This window comes from Oncorhynchus mykiss, chromosome 1, assembly GCF_057628025.1.
Source record: "Oncorhynchus mykiss isolate SJ-2025 chromosome 1, ASM5762802v1, whole genome shotgun sequence".
Taxonomy (NCBI): Eukaryota; Metazoa; Chordata; class Actinopteri; order Salmoniformes; family Salmonidae; genus Oncorhynchus; species Oncorhynchus mykiss.
In genome coordinates this window covers 15,258,707-15,277,202 of record NC_143022.1, presented here as the reverse complement: position 1 = coordinate 15,277,202, position 18,496 = coordinate 15,258,707, and the positions used below count along the sequence as shown (strand labels likewise).

General features: G+C 47.1%; 1 protein-coding gene across 18 annotated transcripts in view; it reads left to right on the top strand.

Moving 5' to 3' along the window:
- Positions 1-18,496, top strand: part of LOC110485551 (nuclear factor 1 A-type) — a 310,371-nt gene that overhangs the window by 210,058 nt on the left and 81,817 nt on the right. For all 18 annotated transcript variants that reach the window (XM_036946510.2, XM_090185219.1, XM_036946569.2 and 15 more), the window contains exon 5: positions 7,196-7,313. In XM_036946510.2, the coding sequence (XP_036802405.1) occupies positions 7,196-7,313 (118 nt within the window). The remainder of the gene's footprint in view (positions 1-7,195; positions 7,314-18,496) is intronic.

Here is an 18,496-nt window from a genome sequence, read left to right as displayed (position 1 = left end):
AACGTTTTGCATTGTTGCCAAAAAGTTCAATTTTGGTTTCATCTGACCAGAGCACCTTCTTCCACATGTTTGGTGTGTCTCCCAGGTGGCTTGTGGCAAACTTTAAACGACACTTTTTATGGATATCTTTAAGAAATGGCTTTCTTCTTGCCACTCTTCCATAAAGGCCAGATTTGTGCAATATACGACTGATTGTTGTCCTATGGACAGAGTCTCCCACCTCAGCTGTAGATCTCTGCAGTTCATCCAGAGTGATCATGGGCCTCTTGGCTGCATCTCTGATCAGTCTTCTCCTTGTATGAGCTGAAAGTTTAGAGGGACGGCCAGGTCTTGGTAGATTTGCAGTGGTCTGATACTCCTTCCATTTCAATATTATCGCTTGCACAGTGCTCCTTGGGATGTTTAAAGCTTGGGAAATCTTTTTGTATCCAAATCCGGCTTTAAACTTCTTCACAACAGTATCTCGGACCTGCCTGGTGTGTTCCTTGTTCTTCATGATGCTCTCTGCGCTTTTAACGGACCTCTGAGACTATCACAGTGCAGGTGCATTTATACGGAGACTTGATTACACACAGGTGGATTGTATTTATCATCATTAGTCATTTAGGTTAACATTGGATCATTCGGAGATCCTCACTGAACTTCTGGAGAGAGTTTGCTGCACTGAAAGTAAAGGGGCTGAATAATTTAGCACGCCCAATTTTTCAGTTTTTGATTTGTTAAAAAAGTTTGAAATATCCAATAAATGTCGTTCCACTTCATGATTGTGTCCCACTTGTTGTTGATTCTTCACAAAAAAATACAGTTTTATATCTTTATGTTTGAAGCCTGAAATGTGGCAAAAGGTCGCAAAGTTCAAGGGGGCCGAATACTTTCGCAAGGCACTGTGTATATATATATATATATATATATATATATATATATATATATATATATATATATATATATATATATATACAGTATTGTAACAATGTACAATGGTGTTTGTTCTTTACTGGTTGCCCTTTTCTTGTGGCAACAGGTCATCTATCTCTGTCTCGTAGGTTTTATCCATCTGCTCAGCGGAGACAGTGGATCACTAGCTGCTCTATGCCAGTTTGCTGGTTCTACTAGAAATTCCCAGTTAGAAGCGGTATCACTAGTTGGTCATGATTGTCACTCTGTAGATCAGTTCCAGTTTGACCTGGCATGCTATAGACCATGCCAGGGGGTACCGCCTGGCACAGCCTGGCACAGAGCAAAACACACCTAGGCCAGCAGTGCCCACCTCCATCTCATCTGCTTGTACGTTGGACACACGCACATGAATACACACACACTTACTCTTTCTCTGTGAATGGTTGGCATCGTGCTAGAATGGCACACACAGCACCCACGTCCAGGCGCATGCCCCCCTGGGATCACTCTAACCCACACACACACGGACCCCACGTCCAGGCGCATGCCCCCCTGGGATCACTCTAACCCACACACACACAGACCCCACGTCCAGGGGCATGCCCCCCTGGGATCACTCTAACCCACACACACACAGACCCCACGTCCAGGGGCATGCCCCCCTGGGATCACTCTAACCCATACACACACACAGACCCCACGTCCAGGGGCATGGCCCCGCTGGGATCACTCTAACACACACACACACACAGACCCCACGTCCAGGGGCATGCCCCCTGGGATCACTCTAACACACACACACAGACGCCACGTCCAGGGGCCCCCTGGGATCACTCTAACCCATACACACACACACAGCACCCACGGCTCTGGCAAAGAAATACCCACAACAGATGACTGGGAAGAACGGTGAGCAAATGAATGAATAATGAAGGAGCCCTCCTCCTGGCCTCTCCTCCTGGCCTCTCCTCCTTCCCTCCATCCTCACCCACCTCGTCTGCCCCCCGGCATTACTACTGGGGATACTGTTCACACCACACACTCCATCAATCCACCACACGGTTTGCCAACCTCACCAACCTCACCAACCTCACCACTACCACCACCAACCCCACCACCACCACCAACCCCACCACCACTTCCACCACCACCACTACCACCACCAACCCCACCACCACTTCCACCACCACCACCAACCCCACCACTACTACCAACCCCACCAACCCCCTCACTACCACCACCACCAACCCCACCACTACTACCACCACCACCACCATCACTACCACCACCACCAACCCCCTCACTACCACCACCACCACCAACCCCACCACCACTACCACCACTACCACCACTACCACTAACGTACTAGCTACTTTAGTGCAACGGAATGTGTCTCGTTTGTGAGACGTGTGTGAGACAGATCCCAGTACCGGTAGTACAGCGTTGGTTCACTATTTTGTGTGTGGGAAGCATCCCAGCCCCACCAGGAGTGTGTGAGTGTGTGTGCGTGTGAGTGTGTGAACATGTGAATGTGTGAGTGTGTGTGTGTGTGAGTGTGTGTGCGTGCATGTGGGAAGCATCCCAGCCCCACCAGGAGTGTGTGAGTGTGTGAGTGTGTGAGTGTGTGTGCGTGTGAGTGTGTGAGTGTGTGAGTGTGCATGTGGGAAGCATCCCAGCCCCACCAGTAGTGTGTGAGTGTGTGTGAGTGTGTGTGTGAGTGTGTGTGTGTGGGTGTGGGTGTGGGTGTGAGTGTGAGTGTGTGTGTGTGTGTGTGAGTGTGTGTGTGTGTGTGTGTGAGTGTGTGAGTGTGCATGTGGGAAGCATCCCAGCCCCACCAGGAGTGTGTGAGTGTGTGAGCGTGTGAGTGTGTGAGTGTGTGTGTGGGTGTGTGTGTGTGTGTGTGTGTGTGTGTGTGTGTGTGTGTGTGTGAGTGTGTGAGTGTGCATGTGGGAAGCATCCCAGCCCCACCAGGAGTGTGTGAGTGTGTGAGTGTGTGTGTGTGTGTGTGAGTGTGCATGTGGGAAGCATCCCAGCCCCACCAGGAGTGTGTGAGTGTGTGTGAGCGTGTGAGCGTGTGAGCGTGTGAGCGTGTGTGAGTGTGTGAGTGTGAGAGTGTGAGAGCGTGTGAGCGTGTGTGTGTGTGTGAGTGTGTGAGTGAAGTCCAGGAGCAGGTCTGCAGGGAGTGAAATACAGCAGTGCTGATCAAGCAGAAAAACTCAAGTCCTGTCAGGCGTCTTCTCTCTCCAATTCAATCCAATTCAATTCCAGGGGCTTTATTGGCATTTGAAACATATGTTAACATTCCCAAAGCAAGTGATAAACAAAAGTGAAATAAACGATAAAATTGAACAGTAAACATTACAATCACAACAGTTCCAAAACAATAGAGACATTTCAAATGTCATATTATGTCTATATTCAGTGTTGTAACAATGTGCAAGTAGTTAAAGTACAAAAAGGAAAATGAATAAACATAAATATGGGTTGTGTTTACAATGGTTACAACAATTCTTCACTTGTTCTTCACTGAGAGAGAGAGAGAGAGGGAGAGAGAGAGAGAGAGAGAGAGACAGAGAGAGAGATATGTAGATGCAGATGCAGACCAGCAAGGCACAGCAATGTAGTTTGACGGATAGTGAGGGAGGGAGAAAGAGAGAAGGGCTCCATCAGAGAGAGAGAGAGATGAAGGCTCTGTCAGAAAGAGAAAATGACAGAGGGAGGGGAAGAGAAAGAAGGATCAATATTGGCCTGATAGCTACAGGCTTCATTTGGAATCGTCCAGGCAAAAAGCACTTGATAAAGCCCTTAAGAGGTAGAGACTGCAGATGACCTATATGATTGATTTCCATTCCAGTCAGACAGACTGCAGTGCTGGTCACTTCCCCCTCCCTACCTCTCCCTCTATTCTTCCCTCTCTCTATCCCGTAGATCCCTCTCTCTCACCTGTACAACGGAAGGGCTCCCAATTTAGGCCCCGCTTCTCTCTATCCTGCTCTGTATCCCCCTCTCATTCTACCCCTCTCTTTCTCTCTCTTTTCCTATTTCCTCTCATTTTCATCTCTTTGTACCTTCCTATCTCCCTCTGTCCCTCTCTTGCCTCCATCTCTTTCCTCCCTCCATCCCGCTAATCTTTCCTTCTATAACCCTCTCTCTCTCCTTCTCTCTCTCCATCCCCTCCCACCTTCCCTTCATCTCTTTATCCCTCTCTCCAGACCAGAGCTATAGGCTGAGTTACTGCAGCCCGGTGTCCAGGTTAGCTCTCTCACAAATGACTTACCCTATTAGCCATGCAAATGTACCCGCTGCTTTTCTGCCTGCCTCGTAAATAACACCGCCCAGCCACTTTGGATAAGGAAGGGAGGGAGGAAAGGAGGGAGGGTGTAGAGGGTGATTGAAAGAGGGAAAAAAAGAGAGATGGCTTAGAAATTATACTGGCTCTCTTTTTGGGGCGGCAGGGGGGTTGAGTCTTCCAGGGTAACTTGACTACACGGAACAGTGTTTAATATATATATTTTTTGCCAGTTATCGGGAGAGGTGGGCGCCGCGTTGTGATGATGCATGCGCTATTGCGCTCTCTCCTACCCTCTCCTTTTCTGTCTCACTCCATTCCTCCATCCCTCTTTCTTTCTCTCCCTTTCTCTCCCAGTAGCAGTGTCCTCTCCCAATGTTAATTAGGAACACCATTACTGTGTCTGTCACAGCAGCCTCCTCCTCTCATCCTCTCCTCCATTTGGTCTGCAGCAGTGACTCTCCTCTGACCTCTTCCTCCTCCTCTCATCCTCTCCTCCATTTGTTCTGCAGCAGTGACTCTCTTACCTCTTCCTCCTCCTCTCATCCTCTCCTCCATTTGTTCTGCAGCAGTGACTCTCTTACCTCTTCCTCCTCCTCTCATCCTCTCCTCCATTTGTTCTGCAGCAGTGACTCTCTGACCTCTTCCTCCTCCTCTCATCCTCTCCTCCATTTGTTCTGCAGCAGTGACTCTCCTCTGACCTCTTCCTCCTCCTCTCATCCTCTCCTCCATTTGTTCTGCAGCAGTGACTCTCTTACCTCTTCCTCCTCCTCTCATCCTCTCCTCCATTTGGTCTGCAGCAGTGACTCTCTGACCTCTTCCTCCTCCTCTCATCCTCTCCTCCATTTGGTCTGCAGCAGTGACTCTCTGACCTCTTCCTCCTCCTCTCGTCCTCTCCTCCATTTGGTCTGCAGCAGTGACTCTCTGACCTCTTCCTCCTCCTCTCATCCTCTCCTCCATTTGTTCTGCAGCAGTGACTCTCCTCTGACCTCTTCCTCCTCCTCTCATCCTCTCCTCCATTTGGTCTGCAGCAGTGACTCTCTGACCTCTTCCTCCTCCTCTCATCCTCTCCTCCATTTGTTCTGCAGCAGTGACTCTCTTACCTCTTCCTCCTCCTCTCATCCTCTCCTCCATTTGGTCTGCAGCAGTGACTCTCTTACCTCTTCCTCCTCCTCTCATCCTCTCCTCCATTTGGTCTGCAGCAGTGACTCTCTTACCTCTTCCTCCTCCTCTCATCCTCTCCTCCATTTGGTCTGCAGCAGTGACTCTCTTACCTCTTCCTCCTCCTCTCATCCTCTCCTCCATTTGGTCTGCAGCAGTGACTCTCTGACCTCTTCCTCCTCCTCTCATCCTCTCCTCCATTTGGTCTGCAGCAGTAACTCTCTGACCTCTTCCTCCTCCTCTCATCCTCTCCTCCATTTGGTCTGCAGCAGTAACTCTCTGACCTCTTCCTCCTCCTCTCGTCCTCTCCTCCATTTGGTCTGCAGCAGTGACTCTGACCTCTTCCTCCTCCTCTCATCCTCTCCTCCATTTGGTCTGCAGCAGTGACTCTCCTCTGACCTCTTCCTCCTCCTTCTCCTCCTCTCCCTCCTCCCCGCCACATCACGTTTGCGCTGTCCTCATCAAAAATAGTGGTCCCCGTCACCGTGAATATAAAGAGGCACCAACGGCCTTTATGGACTGGATGACAAAAGGCGCCAGCTAGTCCCACAGTGACCTACAGCACACACACACACACACACACACACACACACACACACACACACACACACACACACACACAGGGTGTGGGAAGGGAAACCTTTTAAGTCAGACACTTAAGGGCAACAAGGTGAACGAGGTACCGGGTGCATCTAAAGTGGCTCCCTCTCATCTCCTATCCTCTCCTCTTATTTCTTCTCCTCTTATCTCCTCTCCTCTTGTCTCCTCTCCTCTTATCTCATCTCCTCTTGTCTCCTCTCCTCTTGTCTCCTCTCCTCTTGTCTCCTCTCCTCTTGTCTCCTCTTATCTCCTCTCCTCTTGTCTCCTCTCCTCTTGTCTCCTCTTATCTCCTCTCGTCTTGTCTCCTCTCGTCTTATCTCCTCTCGTCTTGTCTCCTCTCCTCTTATCTCCTCTCGTCTTGTCTCCTCTCGTCTTGTCTCCTCTCGTCTTGTCTCCTCTCGTCTTGTCTCCTCTCGTCTTGTCTCCTCTCCTCTTGTCTCCTCTCCTCTTGTCTCCTCTTATCTCCTCTCGTCTTGTCTCCTCTCATCTTATCTCCTCTCCTCTTGTCTCCTCTCCTCTTGTCTCCTCTCCTCTTGTCTCCTCTTATCTCCTCTCCTCTTGTCTCCTCTCCTCTTGTCTCCTCTTATCTCCTCTCGTCTTGTCTCCTCTCCTCTTATCTCCTCTCGTCTTGTCACCTCTCCTCTTATCTCCTCTCGTCTTGTCTCCTCTCGTCTTGTCTCCTCTCGTCTTGTCTCCTCTCGTCTTGTCTCCTCTCGTCTTGTCTCCTCTCGTCTTGTCTCCTCTCCTCTTGTCTCCTCTTATCTCCTCTCGTCTTGTCTCCTCTCCTCTTATCTCCTCTCGTCTTGTCTCCTCTCCTCTTATCTCCTCTCGTCTTGTCTCCTCTCCTCTTATCTCCTCTCGTCTTATCTCCTCTCCTCTTATCTCTTCTCCTCTTGTCTCCTCTCCTCTTATCTCCTCTCCTCTTGTCTCCTCTCCTCTTGTCTCCTCTCATCTTATCTCCTCTCGTCTTGTCTCCTCTCATCTTATCTCTTCTCCTCTTCTCTCCTCTCATCTTATCTCCTCTCGTCTTGTCTCCTCTCCTCTGCAGGTGAAAGTAGAGAGGAGATGAGACATGGAGAGACACAAGGAGAGGAGGGCCACTTATTGAGATGTACACTATGTGGTAGTTTAATAAATGGTAACACCTAATGTTCTTGTTCTCTCTCCTTGTTCTCTCTCTCTCTCTCTCTCTCTCTCTCTTTCTTTTTCTCTCTCTCTCTCTCTCTCTCTCTCTCTCTTTTTCTCTAGCCCCCATCGCAGCTGGGACGGGTCCTAACTTCTCGCTGGCCGACCTGGACAGCTCCTCCTACTACAGCATGAGCCCTGGGGCAATGAGGCGACCCTTACCCAGCACCTCCTCCAGCAGGTACACACACACACACACACACACACACACACACACACACACACACACACACACACACACACATATATATATAAAAACACACACACACACAAATAAACACACACACATATTAACACACACACACATATAAACACATACACACACACATATATAAACACACACACAAACACACATATAAACACACACACACACACACACACACATATAAACACACACATACACACATATATTAACACACACATAAACACACACACATAAACACACACACACACGCGCACACACATATAAACACACACACACATAAACACACACACACACACACACACACACACACATATAAACACACACACATATAAACACACACACACACATAAAAATACACACACACACATATATAAACACACACACACACATATAAACACACACACATAAACACACACACACAGAAAGAGAGAGGCACACACAGAGACAGGCACGTACAGCTGCATACACACACACACACACATGCTCGCTCATTCCCATAGTAAAACCCTAGTCACCCCACAGTGTGTATTTGTGCATATGTGCATTCATACTAATGTGTGTGTTTAGGAGAGTATTTGTGTGTTTCTCTCAAACACATTCTGACTCGCCCTACTACTCCGGAGACAGCCCACCCACCAGGTTGAAAGAGCAGCTTTACACACAGCGCTGCGAGGCACTACTCACTGAACTGAACCAACCCACCATCTCCTGTTCCATACTCACATAATGAAGGCACATGGCCCGGAATCCTCTCTAATGTAACGTGTTGCATTCAGATGTCGGATCTTAACTTGATCACTCTTTTGACTGGCTGAAAATGAGCAGTTCTCTTTCTCTCCATCTAAAATAATGTTGTCTCTCGCTCCAACGCTATAGGCCAAGGTCGTATTACTGAAACATTCATATGTACAACAATGTCATATACTTTTTTACAAAGGCGACATGCAGCCATATAGATCACCTACCATCATTTTATATACAGTGGGGAGAACAAGTATTTGATACACTGCCGATTTTGCAGGTTTTCCTACTTACAAAGCATGTAGAGGTCTGTAATTTTTATCATAGGTACACTTCAACTGTGAAACGGAATCTAAAACAAAAATCCAGAAAATCACAATGTATGATTTTTAAGTAATTAATTTGCATTTTATTGCATGGCATAAGTATTTGATCACCTACCAACCAGTAAGAATTCCAGCTCTCACAGACCTGTTAGTTTTTCTTTAAGAAGCCCTCCTGTTCTCCACTCATTACCTGTATTAACTGCACCTGTTTGAACTCGTTACCTGTATAAAAGACACCTGTCCACACACCCAATCAAACAGACTCCAACCTCTCCACAATGGCCAAGACCAGGGAGCTGTGTAAGGACATCAGGGATAAAATTGTAGACCTGCACAAGGCTGGGATGGGCTACAGGACAATAGGCAAGCAGCTTGGTGAGAAGGCAACAACTGTTGGCGCAATTATTAGAAAATGGAAGAAGTTCAAGATGACAGTCAATCACCCTCGGTCTGGGGCTCCATGCAAGATCTCACCTCGTGGGGCATCAATGATCATGAGGAAGGTAAGGGATCAGCCCAGAACTACACGGCAGGACCTGGTCAATGACCCGAAGAGAGCTGGGACCACAGTCTCAAAGAAAACCATTAGTAACACACTACGCCGTCATGGATTAATATCCTGCAGCGCACGCAAGGTCCCCCTGCTCAAGCCAGTGCATGTCCAGGCCCATCTGAAGTTTGCCAATGACCATCTGGATGATCCAGAGGAGGAATGGGAGAAGGTCGTGTGGTCTGATGAGACAAAAATATAGCTTTTTGGTCTAAACTCCACTCGCCGTGTTTGGAGGAAGAAGAAAGATGAGTACAACCCCAAGAACACCATCCCAACCGTGAAGCATGGAGGTGGAAACATCATTATTTGTGGATGCTTTTCTGCAAAGGGGACAGGACGACTGCACCGTATTGAGGGGAGGATGGATGGGGTCATGTGTCGTGAGATCTTGGCCAACAACCCCCTTCCCTCAGTAAGAGCATTGAAGATGGGTCGTGGCTGGGTCTTCCAGCATGACAACGACCCGAAACACACAGCCAGGGCAACTAAGGAGTGGCTCCGTAAGAAGCATCTGGAGTGGCCTAGCCAGTCTCCAGACCTGAATCCAATAGAAAATCTTTGGAGGGAGCTGAAAGTCCGTATTGCCCAGCGACAGCCCAGAAACCTGAAGGATCTGGAGAAGATCTGTATGGAGGAGTGGGCCAAAATCCCTGCTGCAGTGTGTGCAAACCTGGTCAAGAACTACAGGAAACGTATGATCTCTGTAATTGCAAACAAATGTTTCTGTACCAAATATTAAGTTCTGCTTTTCTGATGTATCAAATACATATGGCATGCAATAAAATGCAAATTAATTACTTAAAAATCATAGTGTGATTTTCTGGATTTTTGTTTTATATTCCGTCTCTCACAGTTGAAGTGTACCGATGATAAAAATTACAGACCTCTACATACTTTGTAAGTAGGAAAACCTGCAAAATCAGCAGTGTATCAAATACTTGTTCTCCCCACTGTAGCTCAATAAGACAAGACAGATATCGGCCTCCACTGGGCTACAAGTGTATCCTTAACTCACGGTTAGTTTTGGCACATACAGTCCTAGCATGTCGGCGTGGGTACGGCGTGGGTTTGATTCCGGCCCTTTTGACACAAATATTTTGATCCCCTGATTGACTTGATGTAGTTACACATTTAAAATATGGACAGTCCAGGATTATTTTCCCCCTGATGTTGATAGGAAATGACCAGACACTGATGTTGATAGGAAGTGACCAGACACTGATGTTAATAGGAAATTACCAGACACTGATGTTGATAGGAAATGACCAGACACTGATGTTGATAGGAAATGACCAGACACTGATGTTGATAGGAAATGACCAGACACTGATGTTGATAGGAAATGACCAGACACTGATGTTGATAGGAAATGACCAGACACTGATGTTGATAGGAAATGACCAGACACTGATGTTGATAGGAAATGACCAGACACTGATGTTGATAGGAAATAACCAGACACTGATGTTGATAGGAAATAACCAGACACTGATGTTGATAGGAAATGACCAGACACTGATGTTGATAGGAAATAACCAGACACTGATGTTGATAGGAAATGACCAGACACTGATGTTGATAGGAAATGACCAGACACTGTTGGATAAACAGGAAGTAAATAAAACAATAAGCCAGTACACCAACATCAGTTTCATACAAAATGATTTTCCAGTACTGGGCTAGAAGTCGTGATGCTTGGAGCCTAACGTGCTGCTCAGACCACTGCACTAGTTCACAATTATCTAGGAAGCCCTGAGACTAGTGGATGGTATAAGGTGGGGTGGTTTGCAGAGCCTTCCCCAAACCATAGCCCCCTCGGGACGGCACTGCATTGTATAGCCTACAAACACCGCATCCAGCTGCTCCCCGGCGACAATTATACATTAAATATCTATTCAAATGATTTTCCTCCTGCGACGGAATGGGTCATATTAAGATCCGACTTCTGTACACACACATATTCTGTGCTATGGTTAAACTTACACATGTTAAATACGCATGTGTTTGCATATCAAACCAAATCAAATCAAATGTTATTTGTCACATAGCCAAATATAACAGGTGTAGACCTTAACGTGAAATGCTTACTTACAAGCCCTTAACCAACAATGCTGTTCAAGAAATAGAGTTAATAAAATATTTACTAAATATACTAAAGTAAAACATTTAATTAAATCAAAAAGTAACGCAAGAAAATTACATAATAGCGAGGCTATATACAGGGTGTTACGGTACAGAGTCAATGTGGAGGCTATATACAGGGTGTTACGGTACAGAGTCAATGTGGAGGCTATATACAGGGTGTTACGGTACAGAGTCAATGTGGAGGCTATATACAGGGTGTTACGGTACATAATCAATGTGGAGGCTATATACAGGGTGTTACGGTACAGAGTCAATGTGGAGGCTATATACAGGGTGTTACGGTACAGAGTCAATGTGGAGGCTATATACAGGGTGTTACGGTACAGAGTCAATGTGGAGGCTATATACAGGGTGTTACGGTACAGAGTCAATGTGGAGGCTATATACAGGGTGTTACGGTACAGAGTCAATGTGGAGGCTATATACAGGGTGTTACGGTACAGAGTCAATGTGGAGGCTATATACAGGGTGTTACGGTACAGAGTCAATGTGGAGGCTATATACAGGGTGTTACGGTACAGAGTCAATGTGGAGGCTATATACAGGGTGTTACGGTACAGAGTCAATGTGGAGGCTATATACAGGGTGTTACGGTACAGAGTCAATGTGGAGGCTATATACAGGGTGTTACGGTACAGAGTCAATGTGGAGGCTGTATACAGGGTGTTACGGTACAGAGTCAATGTGGAGGCTATATACAGGGTGTTACGGTACAGAGTCAATGTGGATGCTATATACAGGGTGTTACGGTACAGAGTCAATGTGGAGGCTATATACAGGGTGTTACGGTACAGAGGCAATGTGGAGGCTGTATACAGGGTGTTACGGTACAGAGTCAATGTGGAGGCTATATACAGGGTGTTACGGTACAGAGGCAATGTGGAGGCTGTAAACAGGGTGTTACGGTACAGAGTCAATGTGGAGGCTATATACAGGGTGTTACGGTACAGAGTCAATGTGGAGGCTATATACAGGGTGTTACGGTACAGAGTCAATGTGGAGGCTGTAAACAGGGTGTTACGGTACAGAGTCAATGTGGAGGCTATATACAGGGTGTTACGGTACAGAGTCAATGTGGAGGCTATATACAGGGTGTTACGGTACAGAGTCAATGTGGAGGCTGTATACAGGGTGTTACGGTACAGAGTCAATGTGGAGGCTATATACAGGGTGTTACGGTACAGAGTCAATGTGGATGCTATATACAGGGTGTTACGGTACAGAGTCAATGTGGAGGCTATATACAGGGTGTTACGGTACAGAGGCAATGTGGAGGCTGTATACAGGGTGTTACGGTACAGAGTCAATGTGGAGGCTATATACAGGGTGTTACGGTACAGAGGCAATGTGGAGGCTGTAAACAGGGTGTTACGGTACAGAGTCAATGTGGAGGCTATATACAGGGTGTTACGGTACAGAGTCAATGTGGAGGCTATATACAGGGTGTTACGGTACAGAGTCAATGTGGAGGCTGTAAACAGGGTGTTACGGTACAGAGTCAATGTGGAGGCTATATACAGGGTGTTACGGTACAGAGTCAATGTGGAGGCTATATACAGGGTGTTACGGTACAGAGTCAATGTGGAGGCTATATACAGGGTGTTACGGTACAGAGTCAATGTGGAGGCTATATACAGGGTGTTACGGTACATAATCAATGTGGAGGCTATATACAGGGTGTTACGGTACAGAGTCAATGTGGAGGCTATATACAGGGTGTTACGGTACAGAGTCAATGTGGAGGCTATATACAGGGTGTTACGGTACAGAGTCAATGTGGAGGCTATATACAGGGTGTTACGGTACAGAGTCAATGTGGAGGCTATATACAGGGTGTTACGGTACAGAGTCAATGTGGAGGCTATATACAGGGTGTTACGGTACAGAGTCAATGTGGAGGCTATATACAGGGTGTTACGGTACAGAGTCAATGTGGAGGCTATATACAGGGTGTTACGGTACAGAGTCAATGTGGAGGCTATATACAGGGTGTTACGGTACAGAGTCAATGTGGAGGCTATATACAGGGTGTTACGGTACAGAGTCAATGTGGAGGCTATATACAGGGTGTTACGGTACAGAGTCAATGTGGAGGCTGTATACAGGGTGTTACGGTACAGAGTCAATGTGGAGGCTATATACAGGGTGTTACGGTACAGAGTCAATGTGGATGCTATATACAGGGTGTTACGGTACAGAGTCAATGTGGAGGCTATATACAGGGTGTTACGGTACAGAGGCAATGTGGAGGCTGTATACAGGGTGTTACGGTACAGAGTCAATGTGGAGGCTATATACAGGGTGTTACGGTACAGAGGCAATGTGGAGGCTGTAAACAGGGTGTTACGGTACAGAGTCAATGTGGAGGCTATATACAGGGTGTTACGGTACAGAGTCAATGTGGAGGCTATATACAGGGTGTTACGGTACAGAGTCAATGTGGAGGCTGTAAACAGGGTGTTACGGTACAGAGTCAATGTGGAGGCTATATACAGGGTGTTACGGTACAGAGTCAATGTGGAGGCTATATACAGGGTGTTACGGTACAGAGTCAATGTGGAGGCTGTATACAGGGTGTTACGGTACAGAGTCAATGTGGAGGCTATATACAGGGTGTTACGGTACAGAGTCAATGTGGATGCTATATACAGGGTGTTACGGTACAGAGTCAATGTGGAGGCTATATACAGGGTGTTACGGTACAGAGGCAATGTGGAGGCTGTATACAGGGTGTTACGGTACAGAGTCAATGTGGAGGCTATATACAGGGTGTTACGGTACAGAGGCAATGTGGAGGCTGTAAACAGGGTGTTACGGTACAGAGTCAATGTGGAGGCTATATACAGGGTGTTACGGTACAGAGTCAATGTGGAGGCTATATACAGGGTGTTACGGTACAGAGTCAATGTGGAGGCTGTAAACAGGGTGTTACGGTACAGAGTCAATGTGGAGGCTATATACAGGGTGTTACGGTACAGAGGCAATGTGGAGGCTATATACAGGGTGTTACGGTACAGAGTCAATGTGGAGGCTATATACAGGGTGTTACGGTACAGAGGCAATGTGGAGGCTGTATACAGGGTGTTACGGTACAGAGTCAATGTGGAGGCTATATACAGGGTGTTACGGTACAGAGGCAATGTGGAGGCTATATACAGGGTGTTACGGTACAGAGTCAATGTGGAGGCTATATACAGGGTGTTACGGTACAGAGTCAATGTGGAGGCTATATACAGGGTGTTACGGTACAGAGTCAATGTGGAGGCTGTATACAGGGTGTTACGGTACAGAGTCAATGTGGAGGCTATATACAGGGTGTTACGGTACAGAGTCAATGTGGAGGCTATATACAGGGTGTTACGGTACAGAGGCAATGTGGAGGCTATATACAGGGGGTACTGGTACTGAGTCAATGTGGAGGCTATATACAGGGTGTTACGGTACAGAGGCAATGTGGAGGCTATATACAGGGTGTTACGGTACAGAGTCAATGTGGAGGCTATATACAGGGTGTTACGGTACAGAGTCAATGTGGAGGCTGTATACAGGGTGTTACAGTACAGAGTCAATGTGGAGGCTATATACAGGGTGTTACGGTACAGAGTCAATGTGGATGCTATATACAGGGTGTTACGGTACAGAGTCAATGTGGAGGCTATATACAGGGTGTTACGGTACAGAGGCAATGTGGAGGCTGTATACAGGGTGTTACGGTACAGAGTCAATGTGGAGGCTATATACAGGGTGTTACGGTACAGAGTCAATGTGGAGGCTATATACAGGGTGTTACGGTACAGAGTCAATGTGGAGGCTGTAAACAGGGTGTTACGGTACAGAGTCAATGTGGAGGCTATATACAGGGTGTTACGGTACAGAGGCAATGTGGAGGCTATATACAGGGTGTTACGGTACAGAGTCAATGTGGAGGCTATATACAGGGTGTTACGGTACAGAGGCAATGTGGAGGCTGTATACAGGGTGTTACGGTACAGAGTCAATGTGGAGGCTATATACAGGGTGTTACGGTACAGAGGCAATGTGGAGGCTATATACAGGGTGTTACGGTACAGAGTCAATGTGGAGGCTATATACAGGGTGTTACGGTACAGAGTCAATGTGGAGGCTATATACAGGGTGTTACGGTACAGAGTCAATGTGGAGGCTATATACAGGGTGTTACGGTACAGAGTCAATGTGGAGGCTATATACAGGGTGTTACGGTACAGAGTCAATGTGGAGGCTATATACAGGGTGTTACGGTACAGAGTCAATGTGGATGCTATATACAGGGGGTACCGGTACAGAGTCAATGTGGAGGCTATATACAGGGTGTTACGGTACAGAGTCAATGTGGAGGCTATATACAGGGTGTTACGGTACAGAGTCAATGTGGAGGCTATATACAGGGGGTACCAGTACAGAGTCAATGTGGAGGCTATATACAGGGTGTTACGGTACAGAGTCAATGTGGAGGCTATATACAGGGTGTTACGGTACAGAGTCAATGTGGAGGCTATATACAGGGTGTTACGGTACAGAGGCAATGTGGAGGCTATATACAGGGTGTTACGGTACAGAGGCAATGTGGAGGCTATATACAGGGTGTTACGGTACAAAGTCAATGTGGAAGCTATATACAGGGTGTTACGGTACAGAGGCAATGTGGAGGCTATATACAGGGGTTACGGTACAGAATCAATGTGGAGGCTATATACAGGGTGTTACGGTACAGAGTCAATGTGGAGGCTATATACAGGGTGTTACGGTACAGAGTCAATGTGGAGGCTATATACAGGGTGTTACGGTACAGAGTCAATGTGGAGGCTATATACAGGGTGTTACGGTACAGAGTCAATGTGGAGGCTATATACAGGGTGTTACGGTACAGAGTCAATGTGGAGGCTATATACAGGGTGTTACGGTACAGAGTCAACGTGGAGGCTATATACAGGGTGTTACGGTACAGAGTCAATGTGGAGGCTATATACAGGGTGTTACGGTACAGAGTCAATGTGGAGGCTATATACAGGGTGTTACGGTACAGAGTCAATGTGGAGGCTATATACAGGGGTACCGGTACAGAGTCAATGTGGAGGCTATGTACAGGGGGTACTGGTACTGAGTCAATGTGGAGGCTATATACAGGGGGTACTGGTACTGAGTCAATGTGGAGGCTATATACAGGTGGTACTGGTACAGAGGCAATGTGGAGGCTATATACAGGGGGTACTGGTACAGAGGCAATGTGGAGGCTATATACAGGGTGTTACGGTACAGAGTCAATGTGGAGGCTATATACAGGGTGTTACGGTACAGAGTCAATGTGGATGCTATATACAGGGTGTTACGGTACAGAGTCAATGTGGAGGCTATATACAGGGTGTTACGGTACAGAGTCAATGTGGAGGCTATATACAGGGTGTTACGGTACAGAGTCAATGTGGAGGCTATATACAGGGTGTTACGGTACAGAGTCAATGTGGAGGCTATATACAGGGTGTTACGGTACAGAGTCAATGTGGATGCTATATACAGGGGGTACCGGTACAGAGTCAATGTGGAGGCTATATACAGGGTGTTACGGTACAGAGTCAATGTGGAGGCTATATACAGGGTGTTACGGTACAGAGTCAATGTGGAGGCTATATACAGGGGGTACCAGTACAGAGTCAATGTGGAGGCTATATACAGGGTGTTACGGTACAGAGTCAATGTGGAGGCTATATACAGGGTGTTACGGTACAGAGTCAATGTGGAGGCTATATACAGGGTGTTACGGTACAGAGGCAATGTGGAGGCTATATACAGGGTGTTACGGTACAGAGGCAATGTGGAGGCTATATACAGGGTGTTACGGTACAGAGTCAATGTGGAAGCTATATACAGGGTGTTACGGTACAGAGGCAATGTGGAGGCTATATACAGGGGTTACGGTACAGAATCAATGTGGAGGCTATATACAGGGTGTTACGGTACAGAGTCAATGTGGAGGCTATATACAGGGTGTTACGGTACAGAGTCAATGTGGAGGCTATATACAGGGTGTTACGGTACAGAGTCAATGTGGAGGCTATATACAGGGTGTTACGGTACAGAGTCAATGTGGAGGCTATATACAGGGTGTTACGGTACAGAGTCAATGTGGAGGCTATATACAGGGTGTTACGGTACAGAGTCAACGTGGAGGCTATATACAGGGTGTTACGGTACAGAGTCAATGTGGAGGCTATATACAGGGTGTTACGGTACAGAGTCAATGTGGAGGCTATATACAGGGTGTTACGGTACAGAGTCAATGTGGAGGCTATATACAGGGGTACCGGTACAGAGTCAATGTGGAGGCTATGTACAGGGGGTACTGGTACTGAGTCAATGTGGAGGCTATATACAGGGGGTACTGGTACTGAGTCAATGTGGAGGCTATATACAGGTGGTACTGGTACAGAGGCAATGTGGAGGCTATATACAGGGGGTACTGGTACAGAGGCAATGTGGAGGCTATATACAGGGTGTTACGGTACAGAGTCAATGTGGAGGCTATATACAGGGTGTTACGGTACAGAGTCAATGTGGAGGCTATATACAGGGTGTTACGGTACAGAGTCAATGTGGAGGCTATATACAGGGTGTACTGGTACTGAGTCAATGTGGAGGCTATATACAGGGGGTACTGGTACTGAGTCAATGTGGAGGCTATATACAGGGGGTACTGGTACAGAGGCAATGTGGAGGCTATATACAGGGTGTTACGGTACAGAGTCAATGTGGAGGCTATATACAGGGTGTTACGGTACAGAGTCAATGTGGAGGCTATATACAGGGGGTACTGGTACTGAGTCAATGTGGAGGCTATATACAGGGGGTATTGGTACTGAGTCAATGTGGAGGCTATATACAGGGTGTTACGGTACAGAGTCAATGTGGAGGCTATATACAGGGTGTTACGGTACAGAGTCAATGTGGAGGCTATATACAGGGGGTACTGGTACTGAGTCAATGTGGAGGCTATATACAGGGGGTACTGGTACTGAGTCAATGTGGAGGCTATATACAGGGGGTACTGGTACTGAGTCAATGTGGAGGCTATATACAGGGGGTACTGGTACTGAGTCAATGTGGAGGCTATATACAGGGGGTACTGGTACTGAGTCAATGTGGAGGCTATATACAGGGGGTACTGGTACTGAGTCAATGTGTAGGCTATATACAGGGGGTACTGGTACTGAGTCAATGTGGAGGCTATATACAGGGGGTACTGGTACTGAGTCAATGTGGAGGCTATATACAGGGGGTACTGGTACTGAGTCAATGTGGAGGCTATATACAGGGGGTACTGGTACTGAGTCAATGTGGAGGCTATATACAGGGGGTACCAGTACAGAGTCAATGTGGAG